Source organism: Tursiops truncatus, chromosome 3 (genome assembly GCF_011762595.2).
Source record: "Tursiops truncatus isolate mTurTru1 chromosome 3, mTurTru1.mat.Y, whole genome shotgun sequence".
Taxonomy (NCBI): Eukaryota; Metazoa; Chordata; class Mammalia; order Artiodactyla; family Delphinidae; genus Tursiops; species Tursiops truncatus.
The window spans coordinates 60,465,732-60,483,907 of record NC_047036.1 but is presented as its reverse complement, the minus strand read 5'-3'; the positions used below and the strand labels follow the sequence as shown (position 1 = coordinate 60,483,907).

General features: G+C 43.0%; 1 protein-coding gene, 1 long non-coding RNA gene and 1 other non-coding gene across 4 annotated transcripts in view; 2 read left to right on the top strand and 1 right to left on the bottom strand.

The window, feature by feature from the left end:
• LOC141278294 (uncharacterized) overlaps positions 1-12,407 on the bottom strand; it is a 56,781-nt gene extending 44,374 nt beyond the window's left edge. For both annotated transcript variants that reach the window (XR_012330737.1, XR_012330736.1), the window contains exons 1-2: positions 8,337-12,407; positions 5,431-5,497 (exon numbers count right to left, since the gene is read on the bottom strand). This is a non-coding gene — a long non-coding RNA (uncharacterized lncRNA). The remainder of the gene's footprint in view (positions 1-5,430; positions 5,498-8,336) is intronic.
• Positions 10,511-10,648, top strand: LOC117312035 (small nucleolar RNA SNORA47). The gene has a single exon (XR_004526213.1). It is a non-coding gene; the product is annotated as a small nucleolar RNA SNORA47 (small nucleolar RNA).
• ZBED3 (zinc finger BED-type containing 3) lies at positions 12,404-17,820 on the top strand. Its single transcript, XM_019929802.3, has 2 exons — positions 12,404-12,519; positions 13,213-17,820. Exon 2 carries the CDS (start codon positions 13,227-13,229, stop codon positions 13,866-13,868), a length of 642 nt encoding a protein of 213 aa, XP_019785361.1. The 5' UTR covers positions 12,404-12,519; positions 13,213-13,226; the 3' UTR covers positions 13,869-17,820.
• The last annotated feature ends 356 nt before the right edge of the window (positions 17,821-18,176 follow it).

Sequence of the window (18,176 nt, the reverse complement as noted above, 5' to 3'; positions counted from 1 at the left end):
AAGACATTAACATTCCTTAGCATGTCCCACAGCATGTAGGTTTGATTCCGAGTGTCCATTCAACTGTATGTTGACAGAAATTGCAAATGTGGGGCTAAGGGAAGCAGCCAGAAAGTGCACTGTGGGTCTTTACAAGGCATTTTACAGCCCTGGGAGAAGGAAAATGTGAAATGGCAGCCAGCGGGTCCTACCCGGATCCTACAAGCCACCCACAGTCGGAGGCATGCAGTAGTTTATGGTGAATGGATGTACGCAAACCACAACAAAATACAGGAGGGTGGATTAATGGATTCTGAAAAGGGGTGGAAATTCTGAGATAAGTCCTTCTATTATTTCTTCCTAATAGTTCTGAGAAATAGAAATCAATTTCTAAGGCCCATCTGAGAATTCCCATAGGAAGAGAGCCATTTTTTTCTGCTACCAGTGTCTCCCTCTCATCCCAGTGACCTGGAAGAGGTCACCGGGGGAGCACTACTCTCTAGAGGTGGGTACCACAGGGATGCTGCCCTCTGACCAGCAACCCAGGCACCTCAAGCACACCAAGGCCAGGAAAAGACAGCAGGGAGACATGGAACCACAAACCACACTGCAGTTACATGTACCAATTCCGTCATCCACCCATTCTCTTGCTTATTATTTTCTGCTACATATTGAATTGGTTGAATCTTAAAAATATCTTGGTTTTGGCCCACAATATTGCAATATTGGTCTACCTGTCTCTAGTCTGTTTTTTTCCTGCACGCCCCATAGCCTTCCCCGAAGAGGTATACTTAAAATAGAAATCTTACTGTGTAACTCTCTTGCTTAAAACTACCTCCAGGATAAACCCCAAGCTTAGCTCACTATGTTTCAAACAAAAAGAGACTTGCACTTATATATAATTGTAGTGAAAATGTCAAGTTTCAAAGGTAAGTTTAAAAAACTTCCTAAGTCTCCAAGCCAAAAGCCAACCAACAAAATAAACAAAGTCTATAGTAACACATGAAATGACAGAAAACGATAAAGTTACAAAAATGAAGAAGTTGGGTCTGAGAAAGCCTAAAGGTGAGGGTTGAAAACAGTTCATCACGTGGGGATAACTTTTGTTACAATCATGACTATAAATATAAAATGAAGACATTGTCTGAAAGGCACACAATTATTTAGAGTTAAAAAAAAATAAAGCCTCTTTATTTTGGTGTGCATTACTCTCCCTGCTCCCCTATCCCACCTCCTGTGATTACCTCTCAAGCTACTTGTGTCATAGTTTTTGTCTTAGTTATTGCATTGAAGGGAACACAAGCTAAAAACCAGAGTGGTGCTAGAAAGCAGAAGCTTAAAACCTGTGAACCTCCAAACCTCAAGATGGGATTCTGGAACTGGATTATTTACCCATCAGATGGTAACAAGGATCTCATTTCTAGTGGTAGGTGGAGCGATGAGAACCCTTGGTGTGCCGTGGTGTTAGGATTAGGATTCTCACCTGTGATGGATTAAGATGACAAACAGATGAAAGGGAAAATGGTTTATTCAGTAGCTTTGGCTGACCCTGTAAAACATACACATCCAGAAGCAGCTAGCCTGACAGACCACTAGAATAGCCTATTAAAGTTTCAGCTAAGGTGCCATTTGTATCTTATAGGGATGGGATGCTGTCGTCCAGGGTAAATTGTATACATTAAATAAATGATTTAATGGGTCTATGTCCCCGGTAGCTAGAATACCTGGGTCCTCAACACCATATAAGCTTTCTGGGGACTTCCCTGGTGGTGCAGTAGTTAAGACTCCGCACTCCCAATGCAGGGGGCCCGGGTTCAATCCCTGGTCAGGGAACTAGATCCCACATGCTGCAACTAAGAGTTCACATGCCACAAATAAGGAGCTGGCGAGCCACAACAAAGACCCGGCACAACCAAAAAAAAAACAAACAACAACAAAACACTGTATAAGCTTTCAAGCACCACAAAACCTGGATCCATATTGTGTCTACTAATGTCAGCATTAAAAGTAGCTACATCATACCCTTCTCTTCCTAATCCTCAGCTCCTCAAACTACCTAACTTTTCTCTAAGTGAGCGAAGCTGCAGGCAGCTGCTAATCACGACTCTCATCCTCACCAAAAGAATAATTCTGAGGCTCTGACAAAGCCCATACAGCAAAAACACTTTTCCGGCCAGTCTTCCCCACCCTTAGTCCCCATTCCTGCAACTCTGTCTGATTTTGGGGGGCAAACTTTTCTTCCTCCTTCCCTTTCTCTCTTTTCCCTTTTCTTCCCACCTTTCCCACTTCCTTTCTGCCTTCTTTCCTTCAGACACTGCCAAAGATGCATATAATTAAGGAAAAACTAAGTAATTCAGGGAATTGGGACAAAAGGAAAATAAAGGTAGGAAAATAAAAGGTTAGCACATAGAAAAGTTTACCATATGGAACTGGTAGGTGAGTGTTATGAGTTGAATTGTGTCCCCCCTGCAAAAAAAAAATATGTTAAAGTCCTAACCCAGGGTGCCTCTGAATGTGACCTTATTTGGAAATAGGGTTTTGGCAGATATAATCAAGTTAAGTTGAGGTCATTAGGATAGAGCTTAATCCAAGCTCCATCCTGGTGTCCTTGTAAGAGGGAAGATTGGACACACACACACACGGAGAATGCCACAACAAAGGCAGAAATTGGAGTGATGAAACTGTAAACCAGGGATTACTGGCCACCACTAGAAGGTAGGGAAAGGCAAGGAAGGAATCTCCCCTACAGGTTTCAGAGGAAGATGGCCCAGCTGGCACCATGATTTCAGACTTCTAACCTCCAGAACTGTAAGAGAATACATGTCTCTTGTTTTAAGCCACTTAGTTTGTGGTACCCTGTTACAGCAGCCCTAGGAAACTAATAGCGTAGGGATCCCATATTTGACTCAGCCTCCTAGCAGATGAAATAAGCAAACAGTCCAATAAATGAACCACAGTGCCCACAGGATTCAAAGGTTCCATTTGTTCATGGGATGCAGAGCTTTCCATGACATGAGAGATCAGAGAATGGTCTTCTCTCTGGGTCCTACAGAAGAAACACTGCGGGATACAGTGGACAACTGTAGTCGATGACATTATGATACTGATCATGATAATGAATTTTATGTAGCTATGTCCTACAAACTACCTCACTGAAGGCAGATGGCATGACCCCAATGGAAAGTTCATTAAAAGCACATATAGGAACCAGAAGTGAAAGAGGAGACATTACTACCAACCTTACAGAAATTAAAAAGGAATACTATGCACAACTGTACACCAACATATTAGATAACTTGGATGAAATGGACAAATTCCTAGAAAGATGCAAACTACCAAAACTGCCTCAAGTAGGAACTGAAATCTAAAAGACCTAGAACCAATGAAGAAATCAAATTAGTAATCTAAAACACTACCCATAAAGAAAAACTCAGGTCAGATGGCTTCTCTGTTGAATCCCAACAAACATTTAAAGAAGAATTAATATAAATTAGTCACAAAATCTTCCAAAAAATAAAAGAGGAAGGAATATTTCTCATTTTATAACGCTGTATTACTCTGACACCAAAACCAGACAAAAACACCCAAGAAAAAACTACAGACCAAAAGCACATATAGGAAGGATGTATTGTACCAAAAGAGTGTGGTCCACATACACAGCTCTATAATTTCATGTCTTTGGGGCAAGCTCCATAAGTAATTTTCTCAACCTGGGTTTTTGATAAGGATTAGAGAGCAGATTTCAAGGCTATAATCTCTGGCAAGAATCTGGAGAGTAAATATTCTGCATTATCAATGAAATGTAAGTCCTAATGCTTTGCCAACTTCCAGGGCAGAAGACAGAAATGAGATCCTCTTATTTATTTATTGTTAACAGCATGATGAAAGTTAAGGGAACTGCTACCACCAAAATAAGAATTAAAGAGTGTTTTTCTTGCTGAAATTTGAACAAAGAGTGTGGGGCAAAGGAGAAGAGTTATTAGATATTTTAGATATATTTTATAATTTGATTTAAAATTTAATTTAAAACTACAAGAAAGATTTCAGATTATAGGAAAGTTTAAGCATTGACTTAAACACAGAAAAGACAGGCTCCTTTTCTCTGGACTTTAAAAATAAATCCAAAACACATCTTGCGAGCATAATAAACATAATTCCAGGAGTCCAAAGTCTACCCTTTTTTAGGTCTTAGTTAAATGCTGCCACTTTCAAGAAGATGTAGCTCTTCTCCATTTAGTGTGGCACATGAAGGTTTCCTCTTACATTGTTCACTTTCTTCCTGGAGTTGCATTTGTCTTACTGTTTCACTGGAGGGTAATCTTCTTGAGGGCAGGAATGGTGTCTTGAATTAAGACTCTTACTCAGGTATAGGGTAGTGCTTTGGGTACAAATAGCACTAACTAGAATTAAAAAATACCATGTGTCTCATTACATGGTCAGTTTAAGGCTAAATGGATTTTTAAGGCACTCAAAGTGTTAAAGCCTCTTGTTAAAAGGACTGTCAGGTACAATAAACTTTAAAATTTTGTTTTTGAATTAAACCATAAGAGATGGCTTTAATATGATCCATTTATACTACGTACTTTTAATCAGATGTCCTCAGCTATAAGTATAGACATCTTTTGGGAGAAAAGTAGTAACCTAATAGTTAACCTTCACATTACAAAACTATCCCTTTGAAGACATCCAACCAGTTTCTTCTTCTGAAACCATTCTTGGAATGGTAAGGAGAAACCCCATTAATAGACTGTGAAACTCTGGTTTATAGAAAGAATGAGGTTTTCAAAAAGAAATTACTTAAACCAAAGTATGTAAGGTGGATTGTATTATTCTAACCAGTTATTTACTCAATTTCATTTAAAAGGATTATACAATCTCTACCCATTGTCATGTGACTGGCAAGGCTTCCTTATAAGAGGAATATACTTTCTGGCCCCACTGATAGGCCCTGTCATGTTACTTGCTTTGGTCAATAGAACGTGAGCAAAACTGAGGTGAGCAGAACTGAAGGATACAGAATGTGAGCTGTTTTCAGTTTTAAGAGCAGCATGTGCCAGCGGTTTATAAGAGCTGATTATTACATTTCCAGAAACTTGGCAAGCCCCTTGTTAAACTGTTTGTAGCCTGAAACCCGCCATGGTGGGAGTATTTACATCATGGAAATAGCAAGCACTACAAATCAGTATTTCTCCTCCCTCAAGTTTGGGTCCAGCACACAGTGAGCGTGTCCCCAAAAAGTTGGTCTTTCAACCTGGAGCCTGCAAGCCAGGAAACCAGTGGAGTAGAGCCAAAGCTGCCTGCAGCAGATGTAATTTGCTTGAGAAATGAATCTTTGTTTTTGTAAATTACTGAGTTGTAGGGGTTGTTTGTTACCTAAGCATAATCCACCAAAAGCTGACTGATACACCATGCTAGTGTTATTAAGTTTTAGTGAACACCAATGAGCCCTACCTTTATCTGTCCAGACCTTGGTTCAGGGGATTTCTTCTAACGACTTGTGCCATCGCACACCTTGAACCTGAAAGGATGAAAATTACACTCAGAGACTCAAGCCCAGGAATCCAGGTCTTGGAAGGTTACTATAAAGATATAAAACAGTAATTCCATTTTTAAAAATCACTAAACTACTGCATCATTTTTTTTTTAAACCTGGGCAAACACAAGTCTGTTGCTCATGGACCTGGACGGTTCGGGAGTGACTCTCCAGCCCTTTCAACACCGGGTCACACGTTTCCATCCCCCCTTTCCACTCCAGGCGCATGAATGGAGCGCTGTGTCTTTAAGGGGGACGCGGCGCTGAGATTTCCGCACAGGACAAAATGTCTGCGAGGATCCTGGAGGGGATCGGCGATCCCAGACACCCAGCCCACCTCCCGCTTCGGGGGTGATGGGGTGAGTGTGGGCTGCGAGACTCACGGCGGCGCGTGCCCACGGGAGACTGGGGAGTCCCGGGGGACAGGTGAGGGATCGCGGGAAGCTGCCTGGGGGCGGCGGAGTGAGCTGGGACCAGCCGGGGGCCTGGCGGGGGATCGCAGAGCGCCAGCGCCCCGCAGACGCAGACGCGCAGGCTTGCTAGTGCATGGGGTGCCGGGCGTGCCCTCCGCGGTGGTGGGATTACCGTTATTGTAAAAGATGCGTTTGGACCCGGGATTCTGCGTAACGCCCGGTTCAGTTTCTTTATGCTCCTCATTTTTGCTCCTGCTCTACAGTCTCCCTTCAAAAAAGTTATTCAGGAATATCGAAAGTCATGTGCTCTCCCTTTATTAAAGTTGCCTTATTGCAGTCAGTCCTTTAACAGGGCAAGTGGTTGGCGGCCCTTTCTCTAATTGAGACTTTCTGAATGTTTCCCACTTTGGGGAGAAACCGAATGCAAGCCAGATGCTCAAACAAAGACCCCGATCCCCACCGTGCTCAAACAAAGGAATTTTCTGATCCTTCAGGAACATACAGGAGCAGTTTGCTATAATCACTTACACTAACTTAATGCCCGAAGTTTACCAAGCAAAGTTAGTTTTCCCTCCTTGAAAGGAAAAAAAAAAAAAAAGTACCTGCTACCATCCAAACTTCTAATTAGCTAAGACTACAAAGATGCGGTGTTTACGAGAAACTGTTGTCGAAATAGCTTAATAAATTGACATAATTAGGGTAATCATTTTCTGTACTTTTCATTAATGTAATTATTTATACACATTTTTTAGCCAAAAATAGCTTGAGGCAGCTGACAATGAAAAGTATACAACAATGTATGCAAAGACCAAGAGCCAATACCTCGTAATTCTTAATTAAAAAATCTTTGTTACAGAGCTCTTCAAAGTAGGGCAGCTTTAAATCCCACTAATTCACATTAAATAATGCATCTTACACGATGAAAATGGATCAACACCCTTCTTTTTAGGAACACATGTATTAAATAAAATAATGTAGGCCTGAAATAAAGGTCCACTTAGGGAGGAAGCTTCACAATTTTCATTAAAAAAAATACATTAATAGAGAGCGTTTCTCAGCCTTTTAGCTAATGGAAGAAGTATCTAAAATTTTGGCTTATGACATTTAGAGAACATCTCTGATTTACCAGTTCATTAGCTGTGGGTCCAGTACATTTTTTACAGCCCATGTGTAACATTTTTCCAAGTTTTTTCACACTTAACCCTTTATTCCCTGAGGTATCCATCCTTTACAGTTTGGAAGCATTTTTACTTCAACTAAGCCTTCAGCCTGGTGACTATAGACTAATTTTTCTAACTGTCTAGATTTGTTTATAAATAGATTAATATATGGCAGTAAATTAATATTTCAACAGAGATGGACGGGTAACAGATGAACTGTAGTTTCCTTGATACCTCAGTTGTCAAGGCTAATTATTTGTTTTAATTATTATATTCTGCTTTGATTAAAGTTACTGGTGGATAAAAATGTTTTTAGTGTTTTCACATAAGTCTGTGTGGATTTGACATTAGGGTGAATTTCTCACCTAAGATCCAGCCAGGCTCAATCTACACATATTTGTTTGTAACTCTGCTAGATTAATCCAACTAAAGCGATTAGACTTGACCATGGAAGGACAAATAGAGCTTTCTGTGATTTTCTGAGAACACTGCCTAGTTCTTTGACATTTAGCCTGCCTGATATTTTGTATGTGTACAAGCACAAGTGTAAAATAATAAAACTAACTTTTGTGGGTGGTTTATAGGATGATTCTCAATGTTATAATCATACATTGTATGTATACACCCATATTTACACAAAGTATTCATCCAGGTTCTGATCTCTTCCTTTATTCTCTATATTGGTATTCAGGGAGATCACATTGAGGAATATGGGTTTTAATCTGATAAGTTATCAGAAGAATAAAACTTCTTCAGAGAACATCAAGTGCAGAGGTAATTAATATGAATGTCTTATCTTCCAGCAGCTTAGACTTCGTATCATCCCTTCCAGATAATGGATACTGGAATGAAACTCATCATAGAATTCAGAGGCATCATACCATTAATACTACTCTCTCCCTTTCCAAGAAATAACTAAAATCTACTTTTTTTTTCAGCTTTTTTCCCCCTGAAATTGGACTCAAAAATTTCCACTGTTAAATTAATTTCATGCTAGCAGTGCATTTATTTAGCCTCAAAAAATTTTATTTAAAATATAAGCTTGGAAGCCTAATTATACAACTAAAGAACTGGTACTTTATTTATTAGAGTCAGCACTAATGGTGACGCGTTTTAGTGAATGTTGTACCCTGAGCAAGGTGGGGAAGGGAAAGAATGCTTAAGCACGTGTATCTGCATGAACCTTTGTGTTAAGGTCTCCAAGCCCACGCTTCCCCACTCTTCATGAGTGAACACTGCTCTGATCTTTACCATGGGTGTCAGCATCTTGAAGCATCTCTCCCCACCAGATGGTAGGCTTCCAGAGGGCAGGGACTATGTGGTGCTCCTCTTGGCATCCTGGGCAGCAAGCACGTGCCTGGCCCTGATCAGGTACACAAGGAGAGTTTGAATGAAAGAGTGGATGAAGTGAACGGACGTAAACGACATAATCATTCATTGGCAACTTTCTGGTAGTTTTTCAATTGTTTAAGGAAAATTAAGAGAGCTTTTATTTTTCGTTTTCTTCTTGTTAGCTAACCATACAAGTTAATAGGTGTTCGGTTTGGGGGCAGTACTTGGTTAAGGAAGAAATGCGTATCACAGGACCCCAGCTAACTAGGCCTCCCTATCATCTTCTACCTGAGTGATGAGCCACCTATTGTGCAGGAAGATCAACAGAGGAAGTGAAAATAAATTTGGTTGGGGGTGGGGAAGTGGAGCTATGATTCTTTTTAATTTGCTTTTTGTATTTAAAAATCCCCAAGAGAATTCTTACAACTTAAACTACTTCCTCTATTGAATAACAGAATATGTTAAAGAGAAAAACAGCACTCCCTTTTAGCCACTAAGAACTTCGTGTAGGCATGTTTGAATAGTAACTACTGGGAGCTTCCTTTTGTTCATGCTTTGAATTGATATAGCACTGGCGAGTCCAACAGTGACATCTCGTGCGTTATCTGATTTCAGCCACCTATTAGAGGCAGCTAATCTTATCATTTCTCCTGACAGATGGGGAGATAGAGACTCCGGTGAGCTGGGGCTAAGAAACGTAAAGTTGGACTCATTTCATTTAATGCAGTGTCCCCTGAGTGCCTGCCCTATGCAGGCCCTATGCCGGGGAGATGAGTGAGGTGTGCTGCCCTCCCATGGCATCCTCCATCTTACGTCGATATAGAATCTCCTTCTGCTCAGGCAGGGACCTGCTCAGGCAGGAACCACCCACACTGAGCAAGCTCACACATTGGGATCCCTCCAGGGCCAGATGGCAGTGCACTATGCCCCATGGGACTGTTCCCTCCAGTCTCCAGAGTTAAGGCTGCCTAGGCCTGCCTGAGCTCACATGCTTGAGGATTGTTTTATAAAATTACTTTTTATTTATGTATAGACCCTGCCATATATATACTCTACCTAAATGTATACACATGATCACGTACATGCTTTCTCAGCACCCTTTTTCTTTTCCTTTTGTCTTTACCTCTTCCCCTTCTCCTTTCACATCAGCTGCAACCCCCTCAACCCATAGTGTATCTCATTTTTCTTCATATTTATAAAAAATCATTAATCTGTATATCCTATACAGATCTAATTATTTAATAAGAGTGAGATCATATTATACACACCTTTATGCATCTTGCTTTTCTCCCTAAACAGTTCCTCCAGACATCCCCCTGACAGAGCTCCAATCCATCCTTTTTAATGGCAGCATAATATTCCCTGAGGTGACTACACATTATTTACCCAGCCATTTTCCTGCTGGTAGCCATTCTCTTGATTCCAGTTTTTTGCCATTCTAAATAATACTATGATAAACATCCTAATACATGTTACTTTACATATTGGTACTTTTACTTCTACAGAACAGATTCCCAGGAGTTGGATCCCCAATTATATCTATTTTTAATTAACAGAAATTGCAGATTGCTTTTCCTAAAAGCCTTCACATCTCCACTAGGAATGCATGAGCATACCCTTTTCTCTGCCCCCCCTTCCAACTTTGGCTGACAGACCTCTTCATTTTTGTTAGTGTGATGGATCTAACATGAGACCTTATTGTTACTTTAATAGCACTTCCCTGAATATAAGTGGTGTGCATCTTTTCACAAATTTCCTGGCCATCTGATTTTGCTCTTGGGTCATTTGCCTACTCATATTTCTTGCCCATTTTTCAATTGGCTTGCTTGTCTTTTTCTTCTCAGTTTGTAAGAGCTCTTTGTATATTAGGGTCGTGGCTAAAGATTCTAAGACTTCTCTCCCAAGCCAAGCTGACTTCCAAGCCAAGCTTCTCTCCCTCTGCACTGTAGGGATGGTTGAAATGAGCTCAGGGATTGCTTAGCAGACCTAGGAAGGCTCTGCTAGGAACGACTTGTGGCCACAGTTACTGCTGGTCACTCTTTAGAGACTGAGTCTGAACAGAAGACTCTTTTGAGCCAGAATGTAGCTGTGGTCGGAGGGCTGAGAAGGTGAGGCAGTTCTGAACCATGCTGTCTTCCACCGGTTAAGACCTCCGAGAGTGAAGGCTTGCCAGGGCATAGGAGGTCCCTCTGCCGCCCTCAGAGGGGCAGCACTCTGCTGGCCAACACTTGTGGTGCTGCTTGTCCCTGGCTCAGATGAGGGCTCCACTAAGTCTAAAGGATTAAGACATCAAAATCAGTGATCAGTGCTTCTCATCCCTGTTTTCCACCTTAAGTCTTAGAACAGATGCCATTCCTGTATGTGGCACTCCTCTGGGCATCCCAGATTTTGAAGAAATTAAATCTCTTTTAATTTATAAAGTAAATATAGGCACTCATAATACTACTATTCTCTCCACTTTTGTGTATGTCTAGTAATTTAAAAAAAGGGCACACTCTGGAAAGGTAAGATTCTAATTTAGAAGGAATGGAATTCTAAAAAAAAGAAAAAAAATGTAGAAAAAAATTTTAAGTAAAGCTGGATAACAAAAAACATCTCTAAGACTAAAATCTGGTTCTGTTTACTAAACACAATGTTTGCTAACCGCAAAAAAGTTATCCTTGAAGGGGGTCTGTAACTTCCCTCCTCATCCCACCACTCTGGCTTTGGGGACTTTATTGATTTAGTAAATCTCTTGGGGGAAATCTAGCCTTTAATTTCTAATGACCTTTTATACTAATTATCATGGGTAACCATATTCAAACCAATGCCTCATATCAGAAGATACGTAAATAGCTATTTCTTTTGTTAGAAGAGGCCTGGTACTTATTATTTTTTTGGATGATTCTGGTAAATTCATTCTTTTTTTTTTTTAATTCAAGAGATATGTTAAATGTCCTGCCTGATCTCAGTGGACTTGCTTGGTGGGAAAAAAACAAATGAGGTTTAGAAAAGTGTAACGCATCTGTAACAAGACTATTAGCAACTGAATTAAAAGGTTCACTAAATACTATTATTAAAGCAACATATTTTTCCTGTTTTCATCTTTGTCTTCAGTCATCCCTAGTTGCCTTTAATAAAAGAGATTCTGGAACTTCATCATCTCCACTGCTGCTGGTTCAAAACCTGACAGTAGGAGCGGGCACTGGCTATCTCATTGTCCATTATTCTCCCACCTCGGCCTGAATTTTCCCGATGAAATAAGTTCTCAGGAGAGCTCCAAGTCTGTCATATATTCTATTATTATTTTTAAACTTTCAAAGCAAATTTGTCTAGAATCACACATTTGACCCTTTGTGAAGTTTTGTTTTGTTTTGTTTTGTTTGCGGTACGCGGGCCTCACACTGTTGTGGCCTCTCCCGTTGCAGAGCACAGGCTCCGGACGCGCAGGCTCAGCGGCCATGGCTCACGGGCCCAGCCGCTCCGCGGCATGTGGGATCTTCCCGGACCAGGGCATGAACCCGTGTCCCCTGCATTGGCAGGCGGACTCTCAACCACTGCGCCACCAGGGAAGCCCAGTGAAGTTATTTTTTAAAGAAGAAAATTCACCTTTTCTATCTCCCCCCTCATTTGATAGGTTATAACAGTGGGAAATGTTTTCTTAATAGAAAAGACCTGGCAGTGATAGGCACTGTGTTGTATTTGGATCCCTTTAACTACAGGTATTTGTTGGACAAAGCAAACAGCTATTACTTCTATTTTTCTTCCTTAATTAAGAGAATCCACCAAGCTTTTTGTCTGGCAAATATAGACTGCGGGCCATTTAGTTGGGATAAGCAATATAGAAAACTAATTTTATTTTTTTTATGACTGGAGCACCTATGAGAGGGTCGGCAGAATGAACACCAGAGGGACATGGCACCATCCAGGATTTCTAGTATCTACTTTCAGGGCTGTTTAATTGAATTTCTTTTACTCCACCGCCTGTCCTCTGAATTTACTCCTAGCACTGCTGATGGTTCTTGAGAACTCAGAAGCCACACTGCAGTGTTTCCACCTGAGAACCTGGGCTGGCTAGAAACCCTGAGGCAATGATAGAGACAGCCCACCGCCTGATTTGAAGGTAAAAGTTTAGAAAACTGCTTTGTATATTGCTGTTTTCTAAATGTGCGTATTTTTTAAACATTTTAATGATTCTTAGCAGTTCTTGTTTCTCATAAGCACATCGTTTTTAAAATCACAAAAACAAAGATATTTTTACCTTGAAAAAAGTTGTCTCCTTGAAAGCTTTTTGAAAAGCTGCTCAGTCCTAGCACTGTCACCCTTAAAGTCCAAGAAACAAAATTTTCATTCCTGAAACTTTTTTCCCCCACTCCTTTCTTGTGCAACACTGCGAGAAGAATTCAAAAGGGAGCCTTGCTCGTTTTTTTTTAAAGAGCGTAAAGGAGACTAGTTAAAACTAACATATACATACAGCACTTATTTAGCTTATTCTTATGAGAAGCTTGGCTTCCCAATTTTAGTCTTAGTACTTGTGAGCCAGGGAATCCAATAAATTTCGAAGAAAATTCCTGGTTAAGGAAAGAAGGGCTAGGCATTTTCTACCTTTCCCCCCCCACGAAGAATCAACGGTTAATACCTACTGAAAAAGAAACGCAAGCATCTACCCAAACTAACCGCAGGATTTTTATCAGTAGTGAGAGGGAGGCATGGTTTCTTGACAGGCTAACTCTCGTCCTAGAAGTTGTGTGTTGGAGCGTGTGTCCGTGTGCACATGTAATTTTGTGGTCGTCTTACCCTGTGTCCCTCGGTGCAGGCGCTGCCTAGAGAATGAGGAGCGACGAGCCGGCCGTGACCATGGAAGAGACGGGCGGGCCGGACGCGGCTGCAGGCCGCCTGGGGGCGCCGTACTCCGAGGCCTGGGGGTACTTCCACCTGGCGCCGGCGCGCCCCGGCCACGCGTCGGGCCCCTGGGCCACCTGCCGGCTGTGCGGGGAGCAGGTGGGCCGCGGCCCGGGCTGGCACGCGGGCACCGCTGCGCTGTGGAAGCACTTGAGGAGCGCGCACCGGCGGGAGCTGGCGGAGAGCACCGCCCGCCGCTCGCCGCCCGCTGCCCCCGGCCCCGCCGCGGCCGCCGAGGGCGACTGGGCGCGCCTGCTGGAGCAGATGGGCGCGCTGGCAGTGCGCGGCAGCCTGCGGGAGCGCGAGCTGGCGCGGCGCGAGGCGGCCGTGGAGCAGGGCGAGCGCGCCCTGGAGCGCAGGCGGCGGGCGCTGCAGGAGGAGGAGCGCGCGGCGGCCCAGGCGCGCCGGGAGCTGCAGGCCGAGAGGGAGGCGCTGCAGGCGCGGCTGCGGGAAGTGAGCCGCCGGGAGAGCGCCTTGGCCTTGGGCTCGGCCCTGCTGCACGCTCCGCTCAAAGAGGAACCCGAGGGGGACCCCAGGGACGGCTACGTCATCACGAAGGTCCTCCTGTAGGTTTTAGCCGCTCCCACCCACCCACCCCCGGCCAGCCCTACTCAAAAAGTGTGGCCCGCGGACCGGCGTCTTCAGCCTCACCTGGGAGCGAGATCTCAGGTCCGTTGCCGCTCTGCCGAATCGAAATCGCCAAATGTGGGGTCTTGAGAAGCACTTCGGAGGCCAGGCAGAACCAAAAATCACTCCGTGGTCCTCCGGGGTGCCTGGGAGCGCAAGCTCCAGCGGCCTCCAATGCTGGTGGCGTTTAGTGGCATCCGCGCAGGGGGTGGTTTTCCTCTGACTGCCTTTGGAATGAGAGCTCCAACAGCCCTGTGAACTAGATCACCTGGAGCCATGGCCATATTGTGCCTGGTGACTTTGAAAGGACAGGAGCTTCCTTACACACCAAAGACTATCACACCAGGTGGCTGTACACCAGCCAGGGCAACCCAGGGTAGAGGGTGCATGGAAATGATAAAGCATTTTTACCCAAAAAAAGTTTTCCTCATTTCCTAATGAGTAAATCATTGATGAGTAGTCTTTGCCCAGCGCCAATTTCTGAACGGGAGAGTTTCCAAGACTGCTCATTACCCTGTCATTTCTAGTGCCTTAGGAAGGCAGTCCTGGAGAAGCCCTCTTTTTGCTCCCCTCCCCATCTTGCCCGGCAGTACCAATCACCCTATCTTACCTCCGCCCTCATTTTTCCCGTTTCAGAGCCAGTGGCAGCTGTGCTGTTTCCCCACTTAACTGCCTCACACCTGCCGCCTAGTAGCAAGACATGACCCCATCCCTCGTTATTAGGAAGGGAGTTTCTGCCCCCACATCTTCACAGTCCTCACTCCTGGGCCAAGGGGAAGGCACCCTCCCATCTGAGGCCACCTCCTCCTCTCATGTTTTCATCCATTCCTCTTCCACCTTTCCTGGGCCCTTCCTCCACAACGTTACCTCTTTTCCTCTGTCTCATTCCCTCCCTTTCTTCAGAGTCTTCCTCTTTAGCAATGCCCCAGTCTTCCTTGGACTGAAAAGAAAGACTCCCCCAGCCTGGATGCTCCCAACTGAGCACCCCCTAAGCAAGGACTGTCGAGCAGTCCTTGCTGCTTATATTTCCTCCCCACTCCTTACTCCTTCACTCGTGGTCAGCTTTTCAGGCTACACTGGACTCTTAAGAAGCCGCTACAGTCTCACAATGGCTGAATATGATGATTTATTTTCAGCCTTCATTTTGCTTAATCTCTCCCTTCTTGAAATTTTTCCTTTGGTAGATGGAACTTGCTTTTCCTCCAGAGAATTCCTTTTCCTGATGTAGACTGATTTCCAAACAGTTTTTCTTCAGGTCTCTTTTTTCCTCATTTTTCTGAGAATTTGAAAATGTTCAAGCATCCAGAAAAAGTTGAAAAGCTAGTACAATGAATACCCACATATACCCTCCACCTAAACAGTTGTTAACGTTTTTGCCATATTTATTTTTCTTCCCTCCACCCCAAACATGCATGGCATTTCATCCCTAAGGTATTTCAGCATGTTTATCCCAATAGCCTCTAAGACAGATTCCTTAATTGAAATTCCCTAACTGTCCCAAGAGTGTCTTTTTCTCTTTTCTAAAAAACAGGGCCCAGTTAAGATTCACACATTACTTTTGATTATAACCCTAGTCTCTTTTAGTCTAGAACAGCCCCCTTACTATTTTTTTTCCATGACATTTACTTTTTGAAAAGTCCCGGCCATCTTATGTATGTCTTATAGACGTCCTGTATTCTGGATTTATCTGATTGTTTCCTTAGGCCAATTTATGTACCCAATCTTGGTTCATGTACCCGTAGAGGTACAATAATCACCTCTGTGCCAGCGACTCCTGACTACCTCCAGCCTTTAGAGTTCTTCCGGGTCTGTCCTTCATGGCCAGTCCCCTGCAGCATGTCTCCACCTCTACTTGCATATCTTGCCACAGGAGATGGTAGGGGTAATTCTATTCAACTCTGCATCTCCACCCCTGACCCAATAACTAATACCTACTGGGCTCTTAAAATGTATCAGGTACATTTACATGTATTATCTCACTTTATTTCCACAGCAGCTCCTTGGGGGGCGGGTATTAATACTATGCCCATTTTACAGCTAAGGAAACAGAGAGGGGTTAAGTGGCTTGTGTGAGATTAAAGCTGGTAAGTAGTTGAGTCGGGTTCCAAATACAGTCTCTACCTGCAGATGCCATGCTTCCAGCTGCTGTACTGTCGGCCTTGTTACTCAGTCACCGGAGCTGACACCTGTTTCCTTCCTAACTCCAACTCCAGGTAGTACCATCAGTGACATTAACATGTACTGAGCACTCACCATGCCAGAGCTGTGCTAAAATGCTTCACAAGAATAACTGCCTCTGCCTACTATGCAGCAACCCCATGATATAATTACTCTTACACCCATTTTGTAGAGGAGAAGAGACAGGCTCAGGGTAACTAAGTAATGAAGCGGCAGAGTGGGATTTGAGCACCAGTCTCACTGAATCCTAGGCCCCTGATCTATTGAGTCTATATCTACAAAGTATCACAGCTGTCTTCCTTCTGATGCCACCTGCTCAGCTCAGGCCCCATTTATCATTCATCTGGGATTCATCTTCCCATCCTTGTCTTCCCACACTGTCCCCTACTTGGCCAAAGGAACTGTCCTAAGCTGACATTGATTGTATCACATTGCCTGCTCAAAGGACCCCCAAGATCACCCATCATCTACAAGCTCTAGCTTTGTGGCTTGACGTTCAAGTCTCCTCGACCCCTGTACCAGTCTTATCTGTCCCTTCCCTTACACATGCTGTGTGCTTTGGCCAAACTGGACTCCTCGTTCTTCTGACATGCCCTGGTGCTTGGCACCTCTGTGCCTGTTTGCCTTTCCTCCACTTAAAAAAGCCCCTTCAGTTTCTAAGTATGAAAAATCCTGCCCATTCTAAGACCTAGCTCAAATTCGACTGCCTACATGAAGCTTTCCTGGATTCCTCATCATTCAGAGATGATTCTTTACTTCTCTGGACTCTCAGCATTTTGTATCTCAAAACCCTTAGAAAGGCCATCTAGCGTGTGGCTCTGTGGGTTCCTGTCTTACCTCCCTTGCCTGAGCCCTTGGGAGTAAGGATGGAGTTCACTCATCCTTCTGCTCCCACAGTGACTTGCCTGTAACAGCTGCTCAATAAGTATTTGAGGCATTGAACTCAATGTCTTTAAGATTTTCACAAGTCTTCTCAAATTATTAATATAATTATTCATTTATCTTTAATCCTCTAAGTAGAATTCCTAACAAAAAAATAGCCCAAAAGGAAGCAGCAGTAAATTTTAAAAAGCTGTTTAGTCAATAAAGATTTAATAAGTGTCAGTTATTGGGCTGTTTGGTTTGAATCCAATCACCTAGTATGTCATTATCAGGAACACTTTTCTTAAAATTATTTTCTTTACTACACAATTAATAAAAATGCAATGCCCCACTCTACGAAGAAAAGCTGAAAACAATCCCCCGAAGTCCTGTCACCTTAGACTGCTATTAACATTTTAATGTATTTTATTCTTTTGTCTCTTGCAATTTTTGTATTACTCTAATAATAGTATGATTTTTCTTTTAAGTATTGAAATTTAACTTCATGTGGATTTATAAGTTGGGTTATAAGATTTGAATCTGGACTTTTTGGAAGAAAAAAAAAAACTTCTACAAATGTCACTCTTCAGTTTCACCAATTGTTAGAACCACTAAAATAAGCAAAGATTGACTTTCAGAATCTTAACCTCTCCTTCAAAATAGATGGCTAATGGGGGCACCAGTAGCCTGTTCAGGGGATGGGGAAAGCAATTAGCCTGACTGATGACTTACCACTGGTTGTGGGAGTTATACACTTTTTACACTTCTGCATTGCTATAACTTTTCTATATCAAGCATAAATTACCTTTATAATTAAAAATAAAGTTACTTACCTCTTGCAAATGGAAAATCCTTACTACCAGCATTCAGCTTCCTTATTTAAGATAAACAAAACTTCCAACACAAGAACCGAGATAATCTTCAATTCCAGAGAAGCCTAGAAGGAAATGCAGCCCTTGTCCAGTCCAACTCCATCATTTGACAGAGGAGAAAAATGAGCCTGAGTGGCTCGTCCACTCTTAGTGGCTATGATGGCTCACCTGACTCCAGCCTCATCAGATATTCTGCCTCTTTGGTCTTGAGGGCTTCTGCTGGCTCACCTGGCAAAGCACAAGGGCTATCAGGACCAACTGGCTAAGCTGGCATCCTGTCAGCTAAGAGCTGGGATCTGAAAGTGCAGAGGTGGGTTCCGGGGATTGCATCAGCCTCTCT

Excerpts from the sequence above, each read along its gene's own strand:
- ZBED3 (XM_019929802.3), top strand. The coding sequence starts at position 13,227 with ATGAGGAGCGACGAGCCGGCCGTGACCATGGAAGAGACGGGCGGGCCG.